Raw genomic sequence first — 19804 nt, forward strand, 5'->3', positions numbered from 1 at the left:
AACTACTGGCCCATCTCGACTCAAATTTGATCAAAAATCACGTAAATGTCTATTAGGGTCAGCAATAAAAGGGTAAAGTTGGGGTCTATGAGAAAAAAATCAAAATCGCATCCAAACACATGCAGTTTATTACTGAATATCTTTACGCAATTAACATATTTTTGACCTCCTACAGTAATTTTCCAAACCACTTATAATTACTTAATCTAAATTACAATTTTATTTTCGGACGATTTTCATAAATTTCTATTTGAAATAAAGTAAAGAACGGCGATGATCGTTTTACTAATCTTGAGTCCAAACGTTAAACAAAGTACAATATTTAAAAGATGAGGAGAGAGTAATTAAGGAGTGATACAGATACAATAGATCGAACTAAGTTTTGTTAAATTAAAAGCGTCGTACATTTTAATATAAGTTTATTCTTATTTATCCCTGTGTACATTGTCCTATAAGCTAGATTTAATTTCAAATCAGATTTCGAAGTACATTTTAACAAAAATACTTTTATTTAGTTCATATGTATTATTATTTATGCAGTTCATTGGAAAAACAAAGTAATACTAGCCATAATATTTCAATTATTTAATTTTAATAGGACAACTTATTGGAATAAATGAGAATAATCCTTAAAATAAGTTACGTATGCGGCTAATTATTTCATAATATGTATAATTATATAAGCCAAATTTTAGAGAGTAATTAATAATCTATAATTGTCGATCAACTTATATATTTAAGTATAACGTTAGCTTAGTATACTAGCCATTAAAACTACATTTTTTTTATTAAATAATTTCGTTAATGTATCATTAAAGTAATATATGTATGTACTCTGCGAATATAACCTAGAAGGTATTGAATTTATTTTAGTATTATCATACATTCGATTTGAGCACACCTACTTTTGAACAATAATTGAATGCTACAATCAATTAATCTCTGTACAATTTTTGATACCGTCATTCAAAAACTCTAAAGCAGCATTATATACATTGTTTCATAGAAAAATAAATAAAACTGTGATGTCTTCATCTGTTTGAAATAATAAAAAACGATATTGCTTTATTTTTTTTAGTGTCAAATAAAAGATAAAATTAATACATTTAAATTAAATCAAATTATAATTTAATACATTGTTAAATTATAAAGATGTTCTACGATTAAGTAAATCATACAAGCACTTCCTGTAGTGGATAAAACATTATGTACTATTAAAATTAAAAAAAAAAATCTATTTCAAAATAATTGGTCTACAATATTTTCTAGGCCCTAATAATTAAGGGAACTAATAATAAAAAAAAGTAAATGACTTATTGGATGATATTCGAAAATTAAGCTATACATGTTTAAGTTTTGGCTAGAGGCGGACTTTTTGATGAATAATATTAAAATTGGCATTTGACTGAGTCATTATATTAAATAATTCATCTTAGTTACAGTTGAATATTAATAGGCAGCATGCCGTAGTTATATTTTCACAATAATTTTACAATAACTTTTATATTTATTAAGCGGAATATGAATACAGTTTATGTACTATTTAACACAATACTGTATTTTAAATATTGACAGGTTTTCTTATATTTTATAATATCTTGCGGAATATTATTATTTAAGAATTATATGAAAATTGTTTATGATCATATAATAATTACATATCTGTCTTGGCAGTGATTAAGGAGTTTAAAACAAAATATGTATTTTGTTTATTTCAACTTTTATATGAGAAAAATATGAGTAGGTTTTGGGATAATTCATTACACTAAAATATATCTATATAAGAGACAGTTGACATCAACAATTTCTCTCTTTTTTTTTCTTTAATTGATGATAACTCTGTTAATGTAATAATTTTAACATCACCTACAAATATTTAAATTTGGTCAAGCACTTGCTCCATTATTACTGATATTTTTGCCTTTGAAATTACACGGATACATGGGAATTTACATATTCAGTGGCTTAACTACTCAGGGGAAAGTGCGCTGCACCATCGAAAGCTAAATCAGCCCCCGGGGGCAAAATATTCTTTCTTCATTTAATTTAATAGACTTTCTTTTGAGCGACTGCTTTGTAATTGCACCCCTATTAAATAGATTATGCTGGCATATAAACTATGTGGCAAGTGAGATCAGAGGCCTGATGGTTTAATCAGCACTCTGTGGGGTTTCAATCCACCTAGCTAGGACTAGGCACCTAGGGCAATGGTGTTCTAAGTTGTTTCAAATTCTTATAGTGCATTTCCAATGGCATAGTTAGCATATTTTGTTATTGACAATTTATGTTAATTACATAAACTTTTGACAGTACAAAAGTTGGCAATTTGATGTCTGTCGAGATGCAGTTTTAAGGAATAACAAATGCCAATATGTAATATTATATTTTTCTCGTTGTCCGTCCATCGCATGAGATCTCTGTGACGTATCACGACTCGCCGTTGCCGCTGTCGTCGCCGTCCTCCCCCCCCTCCAACTCCTCCTCGGAGTCCGTGTCGAGGTCATCGTAGTCATCATCATAGAAGTCTGTCATGTCCAACTGAAAGATAATTATGATCGATTAATAACATTCTATTTATTTATTTATGGTCCACAAAACAGATTATAACTAAAGACACATATAATATATAAGTAAACATTATAAGCAAGCTAAGTTATAACCCAACAACTATGTGAACACAGATTGTAGACGAAATATTTCACTTATAAAAATCAAATAACATCAGCACTTAAGAATACATTATATACATACATTACAAAAAACATTTACAATAAATGAAAAGAAAAAATTATATATATTATGTATATTCTATATGTTTATAAGATTCTAAGTGACCGATAATCGATTAATTCACATTTTAATATGTATGTATGTAACACAATAAAATGTGAATTAATTGGTGGCTTTGTACTGGATGATGGACCTCAACCCGATGGGGTTGAGGTCACATAGGAATATGTTGAATTATATAAAACCTTAAGTTTATTCACACTTAAGGTTTTATAACTGAAAATGAGTTAAGACTCTAGGTTTATATTTATATTATTATTTTATAATGGCACACCATCAGAGGTCACAAGTATTCCATAGAAATGGCTTGTAAGTGGTCCAAACTTGGATACTAATATATTATGTAGTTTCCAATGGTCCACTCCTTCCAAACAGAATACAAAAATTATACTGGGTACCACTGTTGGGCGAGAATATATGATGACTGGATAACCTACCCAGACGGGCTTGCAATTGCCATCCCTCCCACCACATAATTGGTCAGTCAGTCTTCCTCCATACTATTTATAAATATGAATGTAATGCCTACCTGTGGTTCTTGTGTCGTCGATTTCACTTGTGTTTTAATGCAATAATCTTCTAATGTTAAAGGTACGACTATTCCTTCTTTCTCTGCTTCTATGCGTGCCACTTGAGCTTGTTTTCTGTAATAGAAAATACACATAAGACAAACTATTATAATAACCAATTATAGGAATTCTAAGGAACTTTTCTACTACTTTAATATGTCATATGTTTTCTCTGAAATTTTCGTCAATACTTAATTCAGAAAGTTGACAACATATTCATAACAAAAAAATAAGGTCCCCAACTCGTGTTGACAACACATCCATGTTATATAATAAGTCGATACAGTCTTATGCAGCGCATTGGTGTTCACACGCCGGCTTCAATGTTGTGAATTTAAATTCTGTTTATATTCAAAATAAAGTTGGTTAAATAAGGTCAAGTTGAAAATAATTAATAATAAATTAATACGATACATGCTCAGTGTTATTTAAACAGGAAATTCTCTATCAAGCTGCAGAATTGGTTGAATGCTCGCATCTTACTCAATTCTAATAAAATTTATTATATTTTATCTTTATAAATCATCTTGTGCTCGGCGCTGAAGAAAAACATCGTGAGGAAACCTGCATGTGTCTAATTTCATCGAAATTTTGACACATGTGCATTCCACCAACCCGCATTGGAACAGCGTGGTAGAATATGTTTAAGAAGAGAAGGCCTTAGCCCAGTAGTGGGAAATTTACGGGCTGTTACTTTACTACTCACTTTACTTACTATATTATGTACAACGATAGATACGAGAAATACAACATACGATTAAATCGACATATAACATTTTCCAGGTCAAACTACTGTTAATCGTTCTTTCGAGATTTTTTAACGGTTTTAATTTTTTTAACTGTACATTAACCAATATGAGACATATTTGTTGTAATGGTGTGTAAATTACTAAAATAACAAAAGCAATCTGTATTTAAATAAATGAATTGAACGTTCTTTATCATAAATTCTTTAATTTACGATGTATCGTGAATCAATTACTTAATTTCAAACATACAATGGAATAAATTAAAAAGATACATTAAACGTAAGGTATCAATATATCATGATGTGTACACCGGTTTTCATGGGTACGCCACTTCGAAGTCCCGGGTTCGATTCCCGGCCGAGTCAATGTAGATTATCATTAGTTTTCTATGTTGTCTTGGGTCTGGGTGTTTGTGGTACCGTCGTTACTTCTGATTTTCCATAACACAAGTGCTTTAGCTACTTACATTGGGATCAGAGTAATGTATGTGATGTTGTCTCATATTTATTTATATATTTTATTTATCTGCACGATATTGAACTTTCGATTCTGAAACTGTTAGAATCCACTCGAAAAGTATATTCTATCCTTTTCATTGAGACTATTCCTAGTTATATGTATATACTAAAATTATATAAGTTCCAAGGCAATACCTTTGTTGTAAATCGGTGAGGAGTACGGGACTCTGCTGATTCCAGATTAAATTGCAGCATCAGGTTAGTTAATATGCTTTTGTGATATCATTAAAGCCACGGGATACTAAATTTTGAAACGATCAGACCAGTATAACTTACTCATATCCTTTAAAAATAGCTCATGATCTTCAAACTGTTTTATAATTGGGCAAGAAATAAAACGTCACGAGAAAACTTTATTCTCCTTTAGGAATTATACTTACCGTTGTGGAGTAGCATGTTGGAACGTCAAAACCTTCTCCTTTAAAGGGCAGAGAGGCTTTGGCCATCAGTGGTACGGTTAGGGGGTGGTACTATATATTGTTACCTTATAATGTTTTCGTACTCCTTATCCTTGCCCTTGGAATCGCGCCAGCGGCGGTACATGACGCTCGCGTCGACGTTCGCCGGACTGAACGTGTTCGGCTCGTTGAGCAGAGATATGACTGATAGCAGCACGGTGCGAACGGACTGCGTCGGGTTCCAGCGCTCGCACGGCAGCTCGCCCGACTGGGGGTCGTCCACCGGCGGGTGGAGGATTGATATGCAAAGATCACCGTTCTGAAAAAACAAATGAAAATAAACTGAAATGTATTTGAATAATGAATAAAAGCCGAGATGGCCCAGTGGTTAGAACGCGTGTATCTTATCTAAACCGATGATTGATATAGTACATGAACATACCCCAGCCAAGCACCACTGAATAAACATTTGCTTAAATTGTGATTATAATTCGGGGCGGGGAAATAAAACGTCGTGAGGAAACCTGCATGTGTATAATTTCATAGAAATTCTGCCACATGTGTACTCCTCCAACCCCGCTTTGGAATGGCGTGGTGGAATGTGTTCCAAACATTCTCTTCAAAGGGAAAGGAGGTCTTAACCCAGCAGTGAGAAATGTGTTGCTATATCTTAATAAATCCTTATTATTTTATTTGGAAGTTGTCGTAATGTGTTTTATATTTGGACATCTGAAGTATGACTATTTCTATAATAACTACATTAATTAAAGCGAAAGAAGGAAATCTACGTGGGTACTGATTGACGTAATATGTTCATTTATCTCATCCTATATTTCTTGCGGACAAAACAAGTTTCATCCGATATGACGAGGTTCATATTTGACAAAATTCGTCACAACACTAATGCGATGCTTTAAAAAATATATTTACTTTGTGTAGGAGATAAAATTACGGCTGTTTCGTGTATGTAAACTATTCGTGTCCAGGAATTAACATTCCATGTTTACACTGATTGCAAACTTGCTTTCATTAGAAAACATATCTCGATCTTTGATAAATATTTGTATTTTGTATAAATTACAATAAACATCGAGAAATATGTATCATAAAACTTGAAAAAGGAAAAATCTTTTTAAACACATTATACGAATTTATCCTGTCTGTATAATACATTAATGAATAATATATGAACTATACATTACATAAAACTTAAAACAAAAACAAAACTACAAAAAAGAAACAATTGAAAATCAAAACATTGTTATATATATACGTAGTTAGTAGTTCTCTCTTAAGCAATTCTTTCATGATTTTTCACTTCAGTGCTATTGCGTCGTTTAGTTGCGGTAAAACATTGACACGTGTTTTAAGAAACAGAAAAACAATGGAGACGAAGAAAGAGGTCGAACATTAATTCCCGTGACACTTTAAATAAAACCAATTTAAATGTGTCGTTTGTGAAGAGATAATATCGCTCGATATATCGATAAGTTACGGGAAGATTTCTTCGACGACTATGGCGAAAGGATTACTATACTAATACTATCGACTTGCCTCGTCTTCGCACGGGTGCAATGCAGATACTAAATATATTACATAATTTCTTACTATATTGTCCATGTACTATATACAAAAGCCTTCCTCTCGAATTACTCTATCTATTAAAAAAAACGCATCAAAATCAATTGCGTAATTTTAAACATCTAAGTATACATAGGGACAGACGGTGGTAAGGGACTTTGTTTTATACTATGTAATGATAATGAATGAGAAAGTAACTTTGTCTGTCTGTCAATGTTAAACCACTGAACTGAATTTGTTGGAGTTCGAAACAATATAGAAGCACCAAGAAAGGACATCAGGTCCATTTTATGATTAAAACCTACCAACGAGAGTAAGAAAGTTAATAAAATAAAAATAAAAAAATTAACATCCTCTATACATATTCAAACTTTTTGGTTAATATCGCACGATGTTCTCACTCCGTACGATATTTTCTTTGTGGCGATACATATCGAATTAAGTTTATTTATAACTGTTCCCAATATATGCAGAGATGTCTAAATTTATTCATAAGGCCCCCGCGTAGGTAAATAGGAACCGATAATTTCGGCTTGTTAATGATAAAACTGCTATAAATATTGTGTTTGTGAAAAAAAGGCATTCAAAGAATCGACGATTATTAAACCTGTATAGTATTTATCGCTTCACGGTATATACAGCTCTGCGAATCGTAGTGAGTAACAGTTCGGTTTCATAAAAACCATTGTTGTCGACTCGGCATATGTATTCGTACTGGATGTTTAAAAATCAACCGCCGCCATTCGAAATAAATTATTCTAATTTTGAATTTTGTTTTTTTTTTTTCGAACAACGATCATGTTAAAAAGCACTTGTTTACGTCTTTATCTCATGAATTTATAACTGCCTGGAATAGTTTTTGCAAGTGACTCTGATATTATTGATATTATTCGTCGAATATCACAAAAGTAACGAACGTCCGTTTTATGTCAACATAATAATTTCTATTTTGCTAGCGTTTAGACTTAGAATAAATATTTAATTACGGCTTTACCCTAAAAAATATGGTTAACATTAAATCCCAATAAAATTTATGCTAATAAAACTTATGATCTTTAATAAATTAATTACAAGCTCAAAAATTATAAGCGTGAATTGTAAAAACATAAAAAAAACAATTTTAATGTATAAAATATTTGAAACCTGCATCGACAATATGCATTGATAAATGATCTTAAATTAAAATCCGAAATACCCAAAATAAATGAAGTAAATTAACTTCATTTGGCTTTATTTCGTGACAAAATGCAAATGTAAAACCTACTACAGTTTTCATTTGCTAAAGACTTATAACCTTTGACTGCAGCCTGTTATGTAATGGGCACGAACGAGTATCTGTGTTTTTACGACTAATACAAAATACGAACTATTTTATATCGTATAAATGATACGTTATTTCTATATTTTAAATTTACTTTTCGTTTTTTATTTCATAAAATGCTAATCTCGATATTAATGAAATTTCGAACATACGAAATTCTAGATGTAGCATACACACATATATCAGAAAAACATAAGTGCATCAAATAAACCTATATCATAGTCCAATAGAACCGAAATAAATAAAAAGTAACGACTCTAGCTTTGCATAAAATTAAATTTATGACGATATAACATTACAATTTAATTTTCTAAAGTCAGTATTTGGAATAAACGATTCAAAATGTCGGATAGTGCAATGACGGAATTCGGTAGCCTTTTTGAATTTAGATTTCAATCTACCTGTAACTTTAAAGGTTCGAGCGATAATATATCATAAGGTAGTTTTTGAAATACCTGATAGGTACTCGGCTAATAGTGCAGCGATTACAAAGTGTCTGGTTCTTTCTAGATTACTAAATCAGAAATGTTAACCTTCACGATTCGTTAAACAGATTACAATTCCAAGCACAGCTTTGGTGATTGTTAGAATTTTCGTTTTGAACTTTAGTACGTTGTAATAGGACACAAATAATGATAAATAGTATCGTATCGCATGAAATAAAACCAAGGGCATAATGTAGAGGTAAGCCGCTCGGAATACCTAGGCTTCTTCCGCTATCTCCTTATACAAGTAATATATCTTAAGAACAATTTATAACACTGATGTGACGTTTCACATTATACCGCAATAATTATTAGAGGTGACTTTAAAACGACAAAGTTCTACGTCAATTTAATCGTAATATACGTGATGACTATAGAAACTAATTTCAAAGATTATTTTATTGTAATTTATATTAATGTATATTGTACTATTTCAGTTCATTAACCCTTGTAACTTGATACAGATTTAGTATTATATCTACATATCTATGGAGATGAGTCGAGATGGCCCAGTGGTTAGAACGCGTGCATCTTAACCGATGATTGCGGGTTCAAACCCAGGCAAGCACCGCTGATTCATGTGCTTAATTTGTCTTTATAATTCATCTCGTGCTCAGCGGTGAAGAAAAACATCGTGAGGAAACCTGCGTGTGACAAATTTCATAGAAATTCTGCCACAAGTGTATTCCACCAACCGGCATTGGAACAGCGTGGTGGTGGTATTTATTTATTTATTATATGTTTCAAACCTTCTCCTCAAAGGGAGAGGAGGCCTTTAGCCCAGCAGTGGGAATTTACACGAGTTTGAACGATGAATTTAATTCTAGATAATTTAAATGCAAGAAGTTTTCGTTTTTGAATAATATTGCGAAATCATGTGCAGTGAGTAAAATATATTTTTATTCCACGTATCTCATGCAAGTATATTTGTATTTGCATTTACACGAGGCTACTGAATATATTTTAGAGGAAGAGTGACGGATAATTCGTGGGTGATTTCCTACTAACATTCTAGAGTTGATCTTAATTAAGAGTTACGTATGTACTTCCTAAATATTAATAGTTCTAACCTTACCATTATGACATTTATGTGTTAATTTTTTAATTATTTTATGTATATTTATAATATTAGGTTTCAATTTAGAATCTATATACATATTTGGTAATCGTAGTAACAAAAATAATTATTAATAACTGACATTGAATTTATTTTTGGAACTTCATTTATTACAAAAATGTTATTTAATAGTTTAAGGTCAATATTTTTAAATATACATAGCATAATGAAGTCGGAATGCCTGTTAAAAAAGATGCATAAAATAAGCAATAAATAATTTATAGAAATGACAAACATTTTTAAGAAAACGATATTTAAAATATAATTTAACATAAACAAAGAAAATAAATTGCAGTAAATATTCGAAAAGGTTGTGATAAAGGCTGCAGCCATTAAGCAATAACAATTACGAAGGAATAACACAAAAGATTTTCAGAACGGCGTAACGTGACGTTATGATATTAACTATATCATACAAAATGTTTTTAGTGACGTTTAATTTTTAAAGTAACAAGCTTTTTTTATTGTTTATTTATAATATGTAATTCAAAGGTTAAAGATATGTATCCAAGGGAACCTCGAGCAAAGCGCGGTTTCCCGCACTCTTTCAATTAATTTCAACTTTGTGCATTTTTTTAATCCTATACGTAAGAACAGTCGAAACTCCTTCCCACCCCCTTGGCATTGGTAAAGGCACGTTCAATTAAATTAATTTTGATAAATAAGTAAACAATTACTTGTAAATAAACAATTGGCACAAGGTATATATAATGATTTGTGTTTATTTTAATTACTATGATTTATATACATGCTGTATTGAATGACCTAGTTATAATAAAATGTATTAAAAACGAACAAAATTTTAATTTGTTTCTTAATTATGTTTATGATGCAACATCTCTTGTTCTAACATAATTTGTTACAAAAGACAACTACGTAAAGCGATGCGTTGCATGACGGACGTTACGAAAAGTAACGTTTTAATATTTATAGTAATTAATGTAACATTAAAGAAAAACAAGATAAATGATCGAAAAAAATGTTTTAGTTATATGATTAATGAAAATAGCGTCTTTACTTTCTGACTCTAACGACTTGTGACTTTGTCATATCTTATTATATTTCTTATAGTTTTATGTAGCTTAATAAATAGGTAACCAGTAAAACTGCGACGTCGTTTGCGTTGGTAAAAAGTTATTGATGATTTTGGCGCTTAGGTTATTCTAAAATTCTTTAAAATTAGACAACTTCTTTGCAATATTGATTGTTTAGTACCAATTTATTTTATTTTTCATATTTTAGCATAATTTACGAAAGATATATAAAAGCGAAATACCACTTACTGTTTAATCGATCTCTATAACTATAACACCCACGTACTTTAAATTTGGCAGGTCGGTAGGTTCTTAATAGATTGTAGACATCCGCAAAGAACGGTTTTACGAAACTCCACCCCAAAGGGGGTAAAGCGAGGTTTGGGAGTTTATGTTTTATAAATATGGTGCTTAAATAAAATACTACCTGAGATGGACAGAACATCATCATATGTTAAAATTCATACATTCGTAGCGACTTTGTATCTCACTTTTCCAATTACAGTAGAATGATCGAGATTTTCACTTATTTCCCAAAACATATTTTCATAAACCTTCCTCTTGAATCACTTTGTTTATTCATCAAGTTGCATTAAAATCCGTTTCATAGTTTAAAATATCTAAGCTTATACTAGGTGGGAAGCGACTTTATTATATACTATGTTAAGACAAAGATAAATAAGAACCAACATATAATAGGAAGAGCGCTTGTCGTATGGGAAAAGTGTTTATAAAAGACATTGCAACATATGACATGCCATTAGGGGTTGACATAAAAGTAAGAACGAAAAAGCAATACAAGATAAAAATCTGCTAACTTAACATTATGGCCTAGATATTAAAAAATAAACTGAACGTCCATTATATAATACAAAATATAATTACTACTTACGCGGATACGTAGTACGAATTTGCAATATTTTACATTTATAATTTTGTTGTTAAAACAATTGTGTTAATTATTTAAATGTCTGTTTGTAGAACGCGCAATCGTGTACCGCTATTATTATCTGGTATTTTTACTTATACGATCTATTTTTCTTCCTGTCTACGTAAGTGGTTATGTAGTTATTGAGTTACGTACTAAATAACACGGAAAGTGCTTAGCTTACACGCTGTTTATATTATTTTTATGTTTAAAACGATTCTTTTATAAAATAATATACTATTAAGCTAGAGTAAAATTGACATAGTAAAAAAAAGACCTCTACTTATTGTAATATTCCAAATAAATTTCCCAGAATAGTGCTTATCTTATTATTTATATTTAGTAAATAATAAGAATGAAATAAAGAATGAAAATACACTTTTCTAAGCCTGTAATATTGTGTATTTAGTAAAACATGTATATCCCGCCTTCTTTTCATACATTTTCCATACACCATTTTTTATTGAGAACATTATATTATATATTAAATCTTGATTAGGGGAATTCAAAGTACGGTCCGCAAACATCAAGTACCGATAAATGCTCGATATTGGCTCGATACACATTCGTAATTCAAACCTAAGTAACTGTATGATCGGTATATAGTCTTAAATCCTTAGAGTAACTGGAGACAGTGTGGCCCTTACGCTAAGTTTTGAGACACCTGGTCTAGCTGGTACCGATATTCATTATGTTACTTGTAATCGAATAAATAATGTTCTAATTATTGTGTAATGTGGCGTTGAAATAATGCAGTTATGTAGGTTTTTTTAAAGTGTTATTTTATTGATATATCGAGTACAGTTTATAGTTTTAATCTTCCACAAATAAAATTTCTCAATTTCGCTGTTATTTGTAGATGTATATTTAGTAAAAAATAATTTGATTTGATTATATACAAATATATACCTTTAGTTATGGCATGAGTAAACTTTTAATAATATTAAATATGAACTTGTATAATACAAGTAATAATGCCATATTTGCAGTGGATTCTAAGCATTTGGATGACCATTATTAACACTAGATATTTCTATGTATTCTGTAATATTATCTGTTACCTTATATATTGGTCTGACCGTACAAAGACGTAATGTCGTTTCAGTATTAAATAAACTGACATTGCTGCCTCATTAGTCTAATATCCCTGAGTTAGAACACAATAGAGTTACTGTATTTTTCCGTCTAGACCTTTACAGTCCTCGTCTAGAGTCTGGAATTTCGAAATTTTATTCGAATTTAGAATTTGAAATTAAAAAAAAAAGTCATGTGAGTAGAATAGTCAATACAGCTTCGTGCATAAAAACAATATAACAGTAGACAAACATTCTGCTCTATCTTGACCTTCGCGATTGATTTCTCCCCAGATCTGTTACTACATTATACTCAAACTGTTGTATTTTACAATGGGTTGCACACAATACATTCAAATACGATAAACATCTTCCACAATGTAGTAAAGGTTACCCATTAAAATGGAAAACAATTTAAAAGATGGTGGATGGTCGTCATATAACTGCAGCATTAAAACAACTTCACAATGACGAGTAAATAAATCATAGCATAACCAAAACTAAAACCAACTACCTATTCCTCGTTTTTCGTACAACCTAGCCGTAAAATGCTTTATTTTTAATGCTTTCGTTCTTGTTCAGGGATCCCTCCGTATTAAACTTTATATGGATTGATTTAGTGATTAAATTGGCATGAATAATCAATAAGATAGTCGAGATGGCCCAGTGGTTAGAACGGGTGCATCTTAACCGATGATTTCAAACCCAGGCAAGCACCGTTGTTTCATGTGCTTAATTTGTCTTTATAATTCATCTCGTGCTCAGTGGTGAAGGAAAACATCGTGAGGAAACCTGCATGTGACAGAAATTCTGCCACATGTGCATTCCACCGATCCGCATTGGAACAGCGTGGTGGAATATGTTCCAAAACCTTCTCCTCAAAGGGAGAGGAGGCCTTTAGCCCAGCAGTGGGAATTTACAGGTTGTTGTTGTTTGTTGTTGTTGTTGAATAATCAGAATTATTTTCGCTTTTGTAATATCTGTCCGAAGTCTGAAGTCCTATTGCATCAACAAACAAACAGTAAACATGATTAAATTCTATCCTATGATAACGTGTGACGTTTCAAACGAGTGACACAAATTTTAACGAATAGACCCGGGCTCACAGTTTCGCTAAACAAAGACTCAGTGAAAGTAACCAAACAGCTCCGCTAACGGTCCTGTCTAAGGAGATACGAGAGAGCATACCTAAGCCTGTCATATATCTTATTCATAACCGACTGGCTGTCCTTCTAACAAAGCCTGGATTTCTATCAGGGTTCACAAACGTACCGATGATGCAATACGCTCCTAGCAAATACATACATACTTCAAATAATCTCTTCATGATTTACAATTACTCAATAGATTTATAAAATTGGGTTATTATTGGGGTTATAAAATTATATTTGAGGAAAGATATGATCGATCTAGTGTGCTCCACGCTTTTTATCATATATATCATCTTGTATTAAATTATATAATATGCTTGCTTTACCAATGTGTCATCTACAAACGATTTGAATTTATGAAACGGCATAGTTAAAAACATCTACGGAACTTTATTATCGAATATGATTAATTAATGAAAGTATTTCCGTATTAAACGATTTTTAGCGAAATTAAATCGCGTGTATGGTTAATTTATTCATTCAATTAATATAATAGTTAACGTTGATCGATTTTCATTCACGATAGACTAATGTGACCGCAGTCGGCTCGTCACATTGATCGCTGAAATTTTGTTTTAATGTTGCATTGTTAAAAACAATTTCATCACGACTTTATACGAGTACAATAAGTATTTTTGATATAAGCTATGAATATATAAGAATTACCCAAGCGTCCTTTTCACACGTATTTTGCTAATGTATCGTTCAAAATATCCAGAGTATTTTTTCCAAGTTTTTATTTAAATAAATCGTTATATTTCTAAAATAATTTGTTTTAATTTTCAAGTGCTTAAGTCATCGTTGATCTACGATTATTTATATTATATAAGGCGTAACAAGGTAAACCTATATTAAGAAATAAAATGTTTATTGTGAGTTATCTAAAAATATAAATGATTCACATTCAGTCAGTTTAGAGACCTACGAATCTTCTATACAAAGGTTTTTTGGATCTTGTATAGTTTTGGCAACGTTTTCTTCAAAAGTACCTACTAAGAACGACAATTTTCTTTCCCATTACGTCAGCATGTTAGGTTGTCTAAGAAAAATGTGCAATATACTAACATAACATAGTATATGTTCCAGTTGTGTATCTATATGAAATTCTATCTCTTGATAAGTAATACACAGTTACGGTCTGTAAATAACTATCCAGCGGACTAAGGCCTCCTATCCTGTTAGGGATAAGGTTGGAGTTATTGGTATATTTATGACAAAATGTAATCCAACAAGATTTCCTCAAGACATTTTCCTTTACCGCCGAGCACGAAAAAAATTATAAAACAAAATAAGCACGTCCTTATCTACTAAGCTATATTGGCTCAACCAATGATATTCTAATAAACAGATATGTTATACCCATACTAAACAACAGAAAAAAAGTGTGCCGCACCGGGGACCGTTTATTTTTCATTTCGTTACAAGTAAAAAGGATAGGAATGATAAAAAACAATAAGTAAAAGGGATAACTAGATGATTTAATTACGCAAAACGTATTACTGCATAATTATGATGTATTATAACGTATTACTGGCATAATTATGACGAAAACGACTAAAGGCGAACGTCCCAATTAGGACGTTTTCTAGTCTTCACTTTTTGCGCGTTAATGACATATCTGTTCACTAGAACATAATTGGGCTCAACTTAATCTATATATATAAAAACGAAATATCACTCACTTATTAATCACGAAATCTCGAAATCTATAACAACTACATACTTGAAATTCGGCAGGTAGGTTCTTTATAGGGAGTAGACATTCGCTAAGATCGCTCAGCTTTCACGAAACTCCACCCTTAAAGCAGGGGTTGGGAGTACATATGTATATATATTAAGCCGCATGTTCTAAATATCAGTGCAAAGCTAGTTTTAAATATCAGTGTATAATTTTCTACTTAACAACTCTTCTCAAATTTAGACGAGATATTGTGTTATATTTCTGTTATTTTATGATCTCTAAAAATTAATTAGTAATTAGTAGTCATACTAGTAGTACAGTTTTTGCCTGTAAATGTTTCTTCAGGATAACTAGGTTTGAATCTTATTGTATCGCACTACTTCGGTGTCTAACTACTCTCGAAAATAAAGTTATTCTAATTTTAAAATTGTCACCGTTCCATGCGGTCAAGATTTATACAGTAACTAGTTTTAGTTCATATTTTTGTATATATTTTAAGCATTTAATGTTATTAATTCTTATGTTAATAAATGATTATTTTTTGTCTATTTATTATTGTGTGATATATAAAAACAATTGAAATTCGTCCTTGGTTAGAAAACGTGTAACGCGCCGACAATATCATCAAATGAATATTATCACTAAATTAAATAGAACGAAAATATTTAATAACAATACATGCGATATGTTATTTCGACCTTATTTCTCTATAGTTAAAGTTCAAAGTCGATTTTATCTTTAAATTAGATATTATCAGTGCTGCAAATGTTTGAATTCAAACCAAATCAGTCGTGTGAACTTCCACATTTGACCTACTGCCCCACTTTCCTTTACTGGTAGGTTTTCTTACCAGCTAGACAAACTTTATTTGTAAAGTGAAAACGTCATTGATCAATAATTAGTTTAAAAATATACACAGTATTATACTCGTTCACTATTATGAGATAAATGTTTAAAAGAGGAAAGAAGATTTCAGACTTCATAATTCTCATAATCAGATCCCCTATATATAATAATATTTATTTTCAATACTTCTATTGTGTGTGAATTAATTCACAGCTCATCAAAAATGGTAATTTAGTTAAAATCATTTTCAAAATTTGTTTTAATTTATTTCAAATTCTTACTATCACAAGAAAGGCGTTCAATTATTTTAATTTGTTTTTATTAGACTTTTATACCTAATTACCTAACCAATTTCAAACAGAAAACTATCTGTATCCTCTATAGATCTGTTCACGGCATTTTTATAACGATTTATTTTATCTATTAAGTAATTTGCAAATATTTAATTCCAAAAAAATGTTAGCACAGGATATTTTTATGTACAAAATATTTAGATAGGGTTTTGTGCAATTCCCTCTGGGTAGGTACCACTAACTTATCACTAATTCTACCGTTGCCAAGGTGAGCGGGGCATTGGCGAAGGTAAGAAAGGTTAACATTTCTTACAGCGCCTATATCTATAGGCGCCTAGGACGGTGATGACCATTTCTTACACCGATACAATTGTTGTTTATATGCTGGCTTCGCTAAATATTTATTAGAGTCATGAATACTATTTTGTAATGGTCTTTTAAGCAGATATTACTTCTACATACAATTTATTATCTATACATTGTAGGTCTCTTAGTCACAATTGGATTAAAAAAGAAGGTTCTCATCTAATGTATATGTGGGTACATAATATAATGTAATATTTGAAGCGGTAGGAGATATTTTAAATACTATTTGTCTACGTATGCACACAAAGGAAACAACTGGAATGATAATGGAATTAAAATAATTTTGGCACCAATAAGAGCCCATGTACCGTTTCAGTTATATTTTATTTCCGGGTATTTCTCAGAGACCGAAAAGTCAGTCAAATAAAAACACAGACATTACATATATAAAATATAACACAAAAATAAACAAACACAAAATATTCGTTAGTCCTTTATTGATTACGGTCAGTCATGATAGAACTCCAATTTATAAACAGAAAGAAATATATGAAACGATTTATTTTCTATTGGGAAAGTTAAACAACGTAACCCAACGCTGTTATTTATTTTACAAGAAAATTGATTCCTATTTAATTAATAGAACAAACATCGTCCCTATGGACTGTAAGCGAGACGATAGAAAATGTCCCCAAAGCCCAGCAAAACCAGAGTCCGTAGCGGTTAGTTACTTCAAATAATTATACCGTGCCAGCATACAAAATGCTTTCACTAAAATATGTTTAAAGAGGAAATAAGAAAGCGCTTTTATATCGCTGTAAGACGGATTTGATGCATTGTGCTTTAACAATAATACAAAATTGTGGATGCGGCAATATTGAAGTAAGTAGACTATGTCTAGAATATTCATTACAAGCGTTTAGTTGTAGTCAACATTTTAAAATATACCTACAATATGAAGAGTAAATTAAAAACGAAAAAAAAATCACAACTTTTGCAATTTGTTTTACTGAAATGTTTACAATATATGAAAATAATTGTAATTAAATATTTATTTTGTAGCATCAATAATAACCTCTATGGTAAATGTTTTTTTTTTTTATTTCCATTAGTCAATATAGAGTATTATGATGATTGAGCACAAAGTGAGATAGCCGGTGCGTCGCCCTCGGCTAAAAATACACGGGCGGTTCACTCGGGAGCTTCCTCACAAAGAAAGCGCGTGAGTTCTGACCTCCAAATCGCATTATGACTTGAAACAATGTTGTAAACATTAACATTGAAGGTTTAAAATAATATCCTGTCTTCGCATGTGCCGTGAGTAGTTCCGGTATAAGAGAATAGTCATTGCATCTCAGTTGGGGTCGACTGGTTACAATGATTCATAAAATGATTCGTTTTGTATACTCGAGGTTTGCAGTATTAAAATATCCGTGGTCATCATACACTGACCTTATATTACATCGTAGCCTTCTGATCCCTAAGTAGCAAAGCTTTAATAGTTTCTGGATAACGACTCTATAATGAATATACTATCCCTTATCAAAATGAACCGTTTCTTGAGTACAGCATAGGGCATACGATAATTTTCGTGTAGCCTTTCATAAATCAAGCCTTTAAGCGTTATAACTATTCGTATGTAGCATTCTACCACCCAAAGAAATCCCTAGGATTTAAGCTAGCGGCCGACTAAGTCTAACAAAACACACTTTATAAGCTGTTGACTGCGCCGAACCCAAAAAGCGAATAATCATTCGGTTTTCAGCAAAATGAAATCACCAATCATTAAATAAATTTACATATTATGTATATTTTATAAGGAAGTAACTAACAGGATATGTCACATTGCAAAAAAACTAGAACATTTCGAGAAATGTTGAACCTTGGAGACGCAGCAGCAAGCGTTTGAATGTTTGGTGACGTACGCATTACCCTACCATGCGGTCTCTAAAGTCGATTATAAATCGTATTACTACTGAGAAATGGAAGAGCTGCGCACTATCAGTTGCGTTTTAGCATATACGATGTACGTCACGTGCGATTTAAAAAACGGTGAGCACGTGGTTTATAAGAAAGCAAATGCTCGAATGTTGGCACGGATAGTCGACCGATGTGATGGAATAGCTTTCGGACGCTATTTAAAGATGCGATTGTATGTAGCACAAGTTCAAAGCGACCACCACGACGCAGGTCGTCGCGAATAAGGTTAATTACCCCAAGGCCGGGAGGGTGCCAATGTTCAAGGGATATTCCCGTGTAAATGTAAATACGTCAACACAATCTTAACGCATCTCGCTCTCGACAGTCACGTTTGACTTGAAAATAGCTTTTTATCTTTGGAATAATTAAATTATAAACATAAACAAATTTTAAATTTGTTACTATATACATAAAAGGAGAATCTCTTTCTTGGGATTGTGATTACAGATTAAATTCATATAGCCGAATTAATTTGTATGTTATCTTCATTGTATAGTATCGATTTTAGGTTTCAATAATAAGTAATGTTCCTTGTATAAATGTTGATTCAGATCACATACTTCAAATTAAGTATACTATGAGTCGGTTAGTAATCATCGCAGTTGCTACAAGCTAAAGGTCATTCAACCTTTATATCCTGTTTGATGAAGATTTTTTTAACGATCCCGTTTAATACAGTCTATTCTCTAGAAAGAATCATTGAATTATCTATTACAAATAAGTTAATTATCAATACTAATAAAGTATGCCCATATAAGACTAAACTTTCAAAAGTGTTATGTACAAATATACACGAAAAACCGTGACTTTCGAAAAAATAAACGGAAACAAGTCACGCGTTAAAAAAGTTTGAACATTATAAACTTTGTATATTATTATATAACGACGTTGCTTACATTATTGGAATAAAGTTACGTGAAAAAGTTTTTGTACATATACAAAAATATATGAGTAAATAAAGCATATCTTCTGAGGATCCGAGGC

General features: G+C 31.3%; 1 protein-coding gene across 1 annotated transcript in view; it reads right to left on the bottom strand.

Moving 5' to 3' along the window:
• Positions 1-105: 105 nt before the first annotated feature.
• Positions 106-19804, bottom strand: part of LOC124537199 (ubiquitin-conjugating enzyme E2 R2) — a 28089-nt gene continuing 8390 nt past the window's right edge. Inside the window, exons 3-5 of the mRNA XM_047113949.1 lie at positions 5111-5343; positions 3320-3434; positions 106-2538 (exon numbers count right to left, since the gene is read on the bottom strand). Coding sequence (XP_046969905.1) covers positions 2428-2538; positions 3320-3434; positions 5111-5343 — 459 coding nt within the window. The 3' untranslated portion in view covers positions 106-2427. The remainder of the gene's footprint in view (positions 2539-3319; positions 3435-5110; positions 5344-19804) is intronic.

This window comes from Vanessa cardui, chromosome 18, assembly GCF_905220365.1.
Source record: "Vanessa cardui chromosome 18, ilVanCard2.1, whole genome shotgun sequence".
NCBI lineage: Eukaryota > Metazoa > Arthropoda > Insecta > Lepidoptera > Nymphalidae > Vanessa > Vanessa cardui.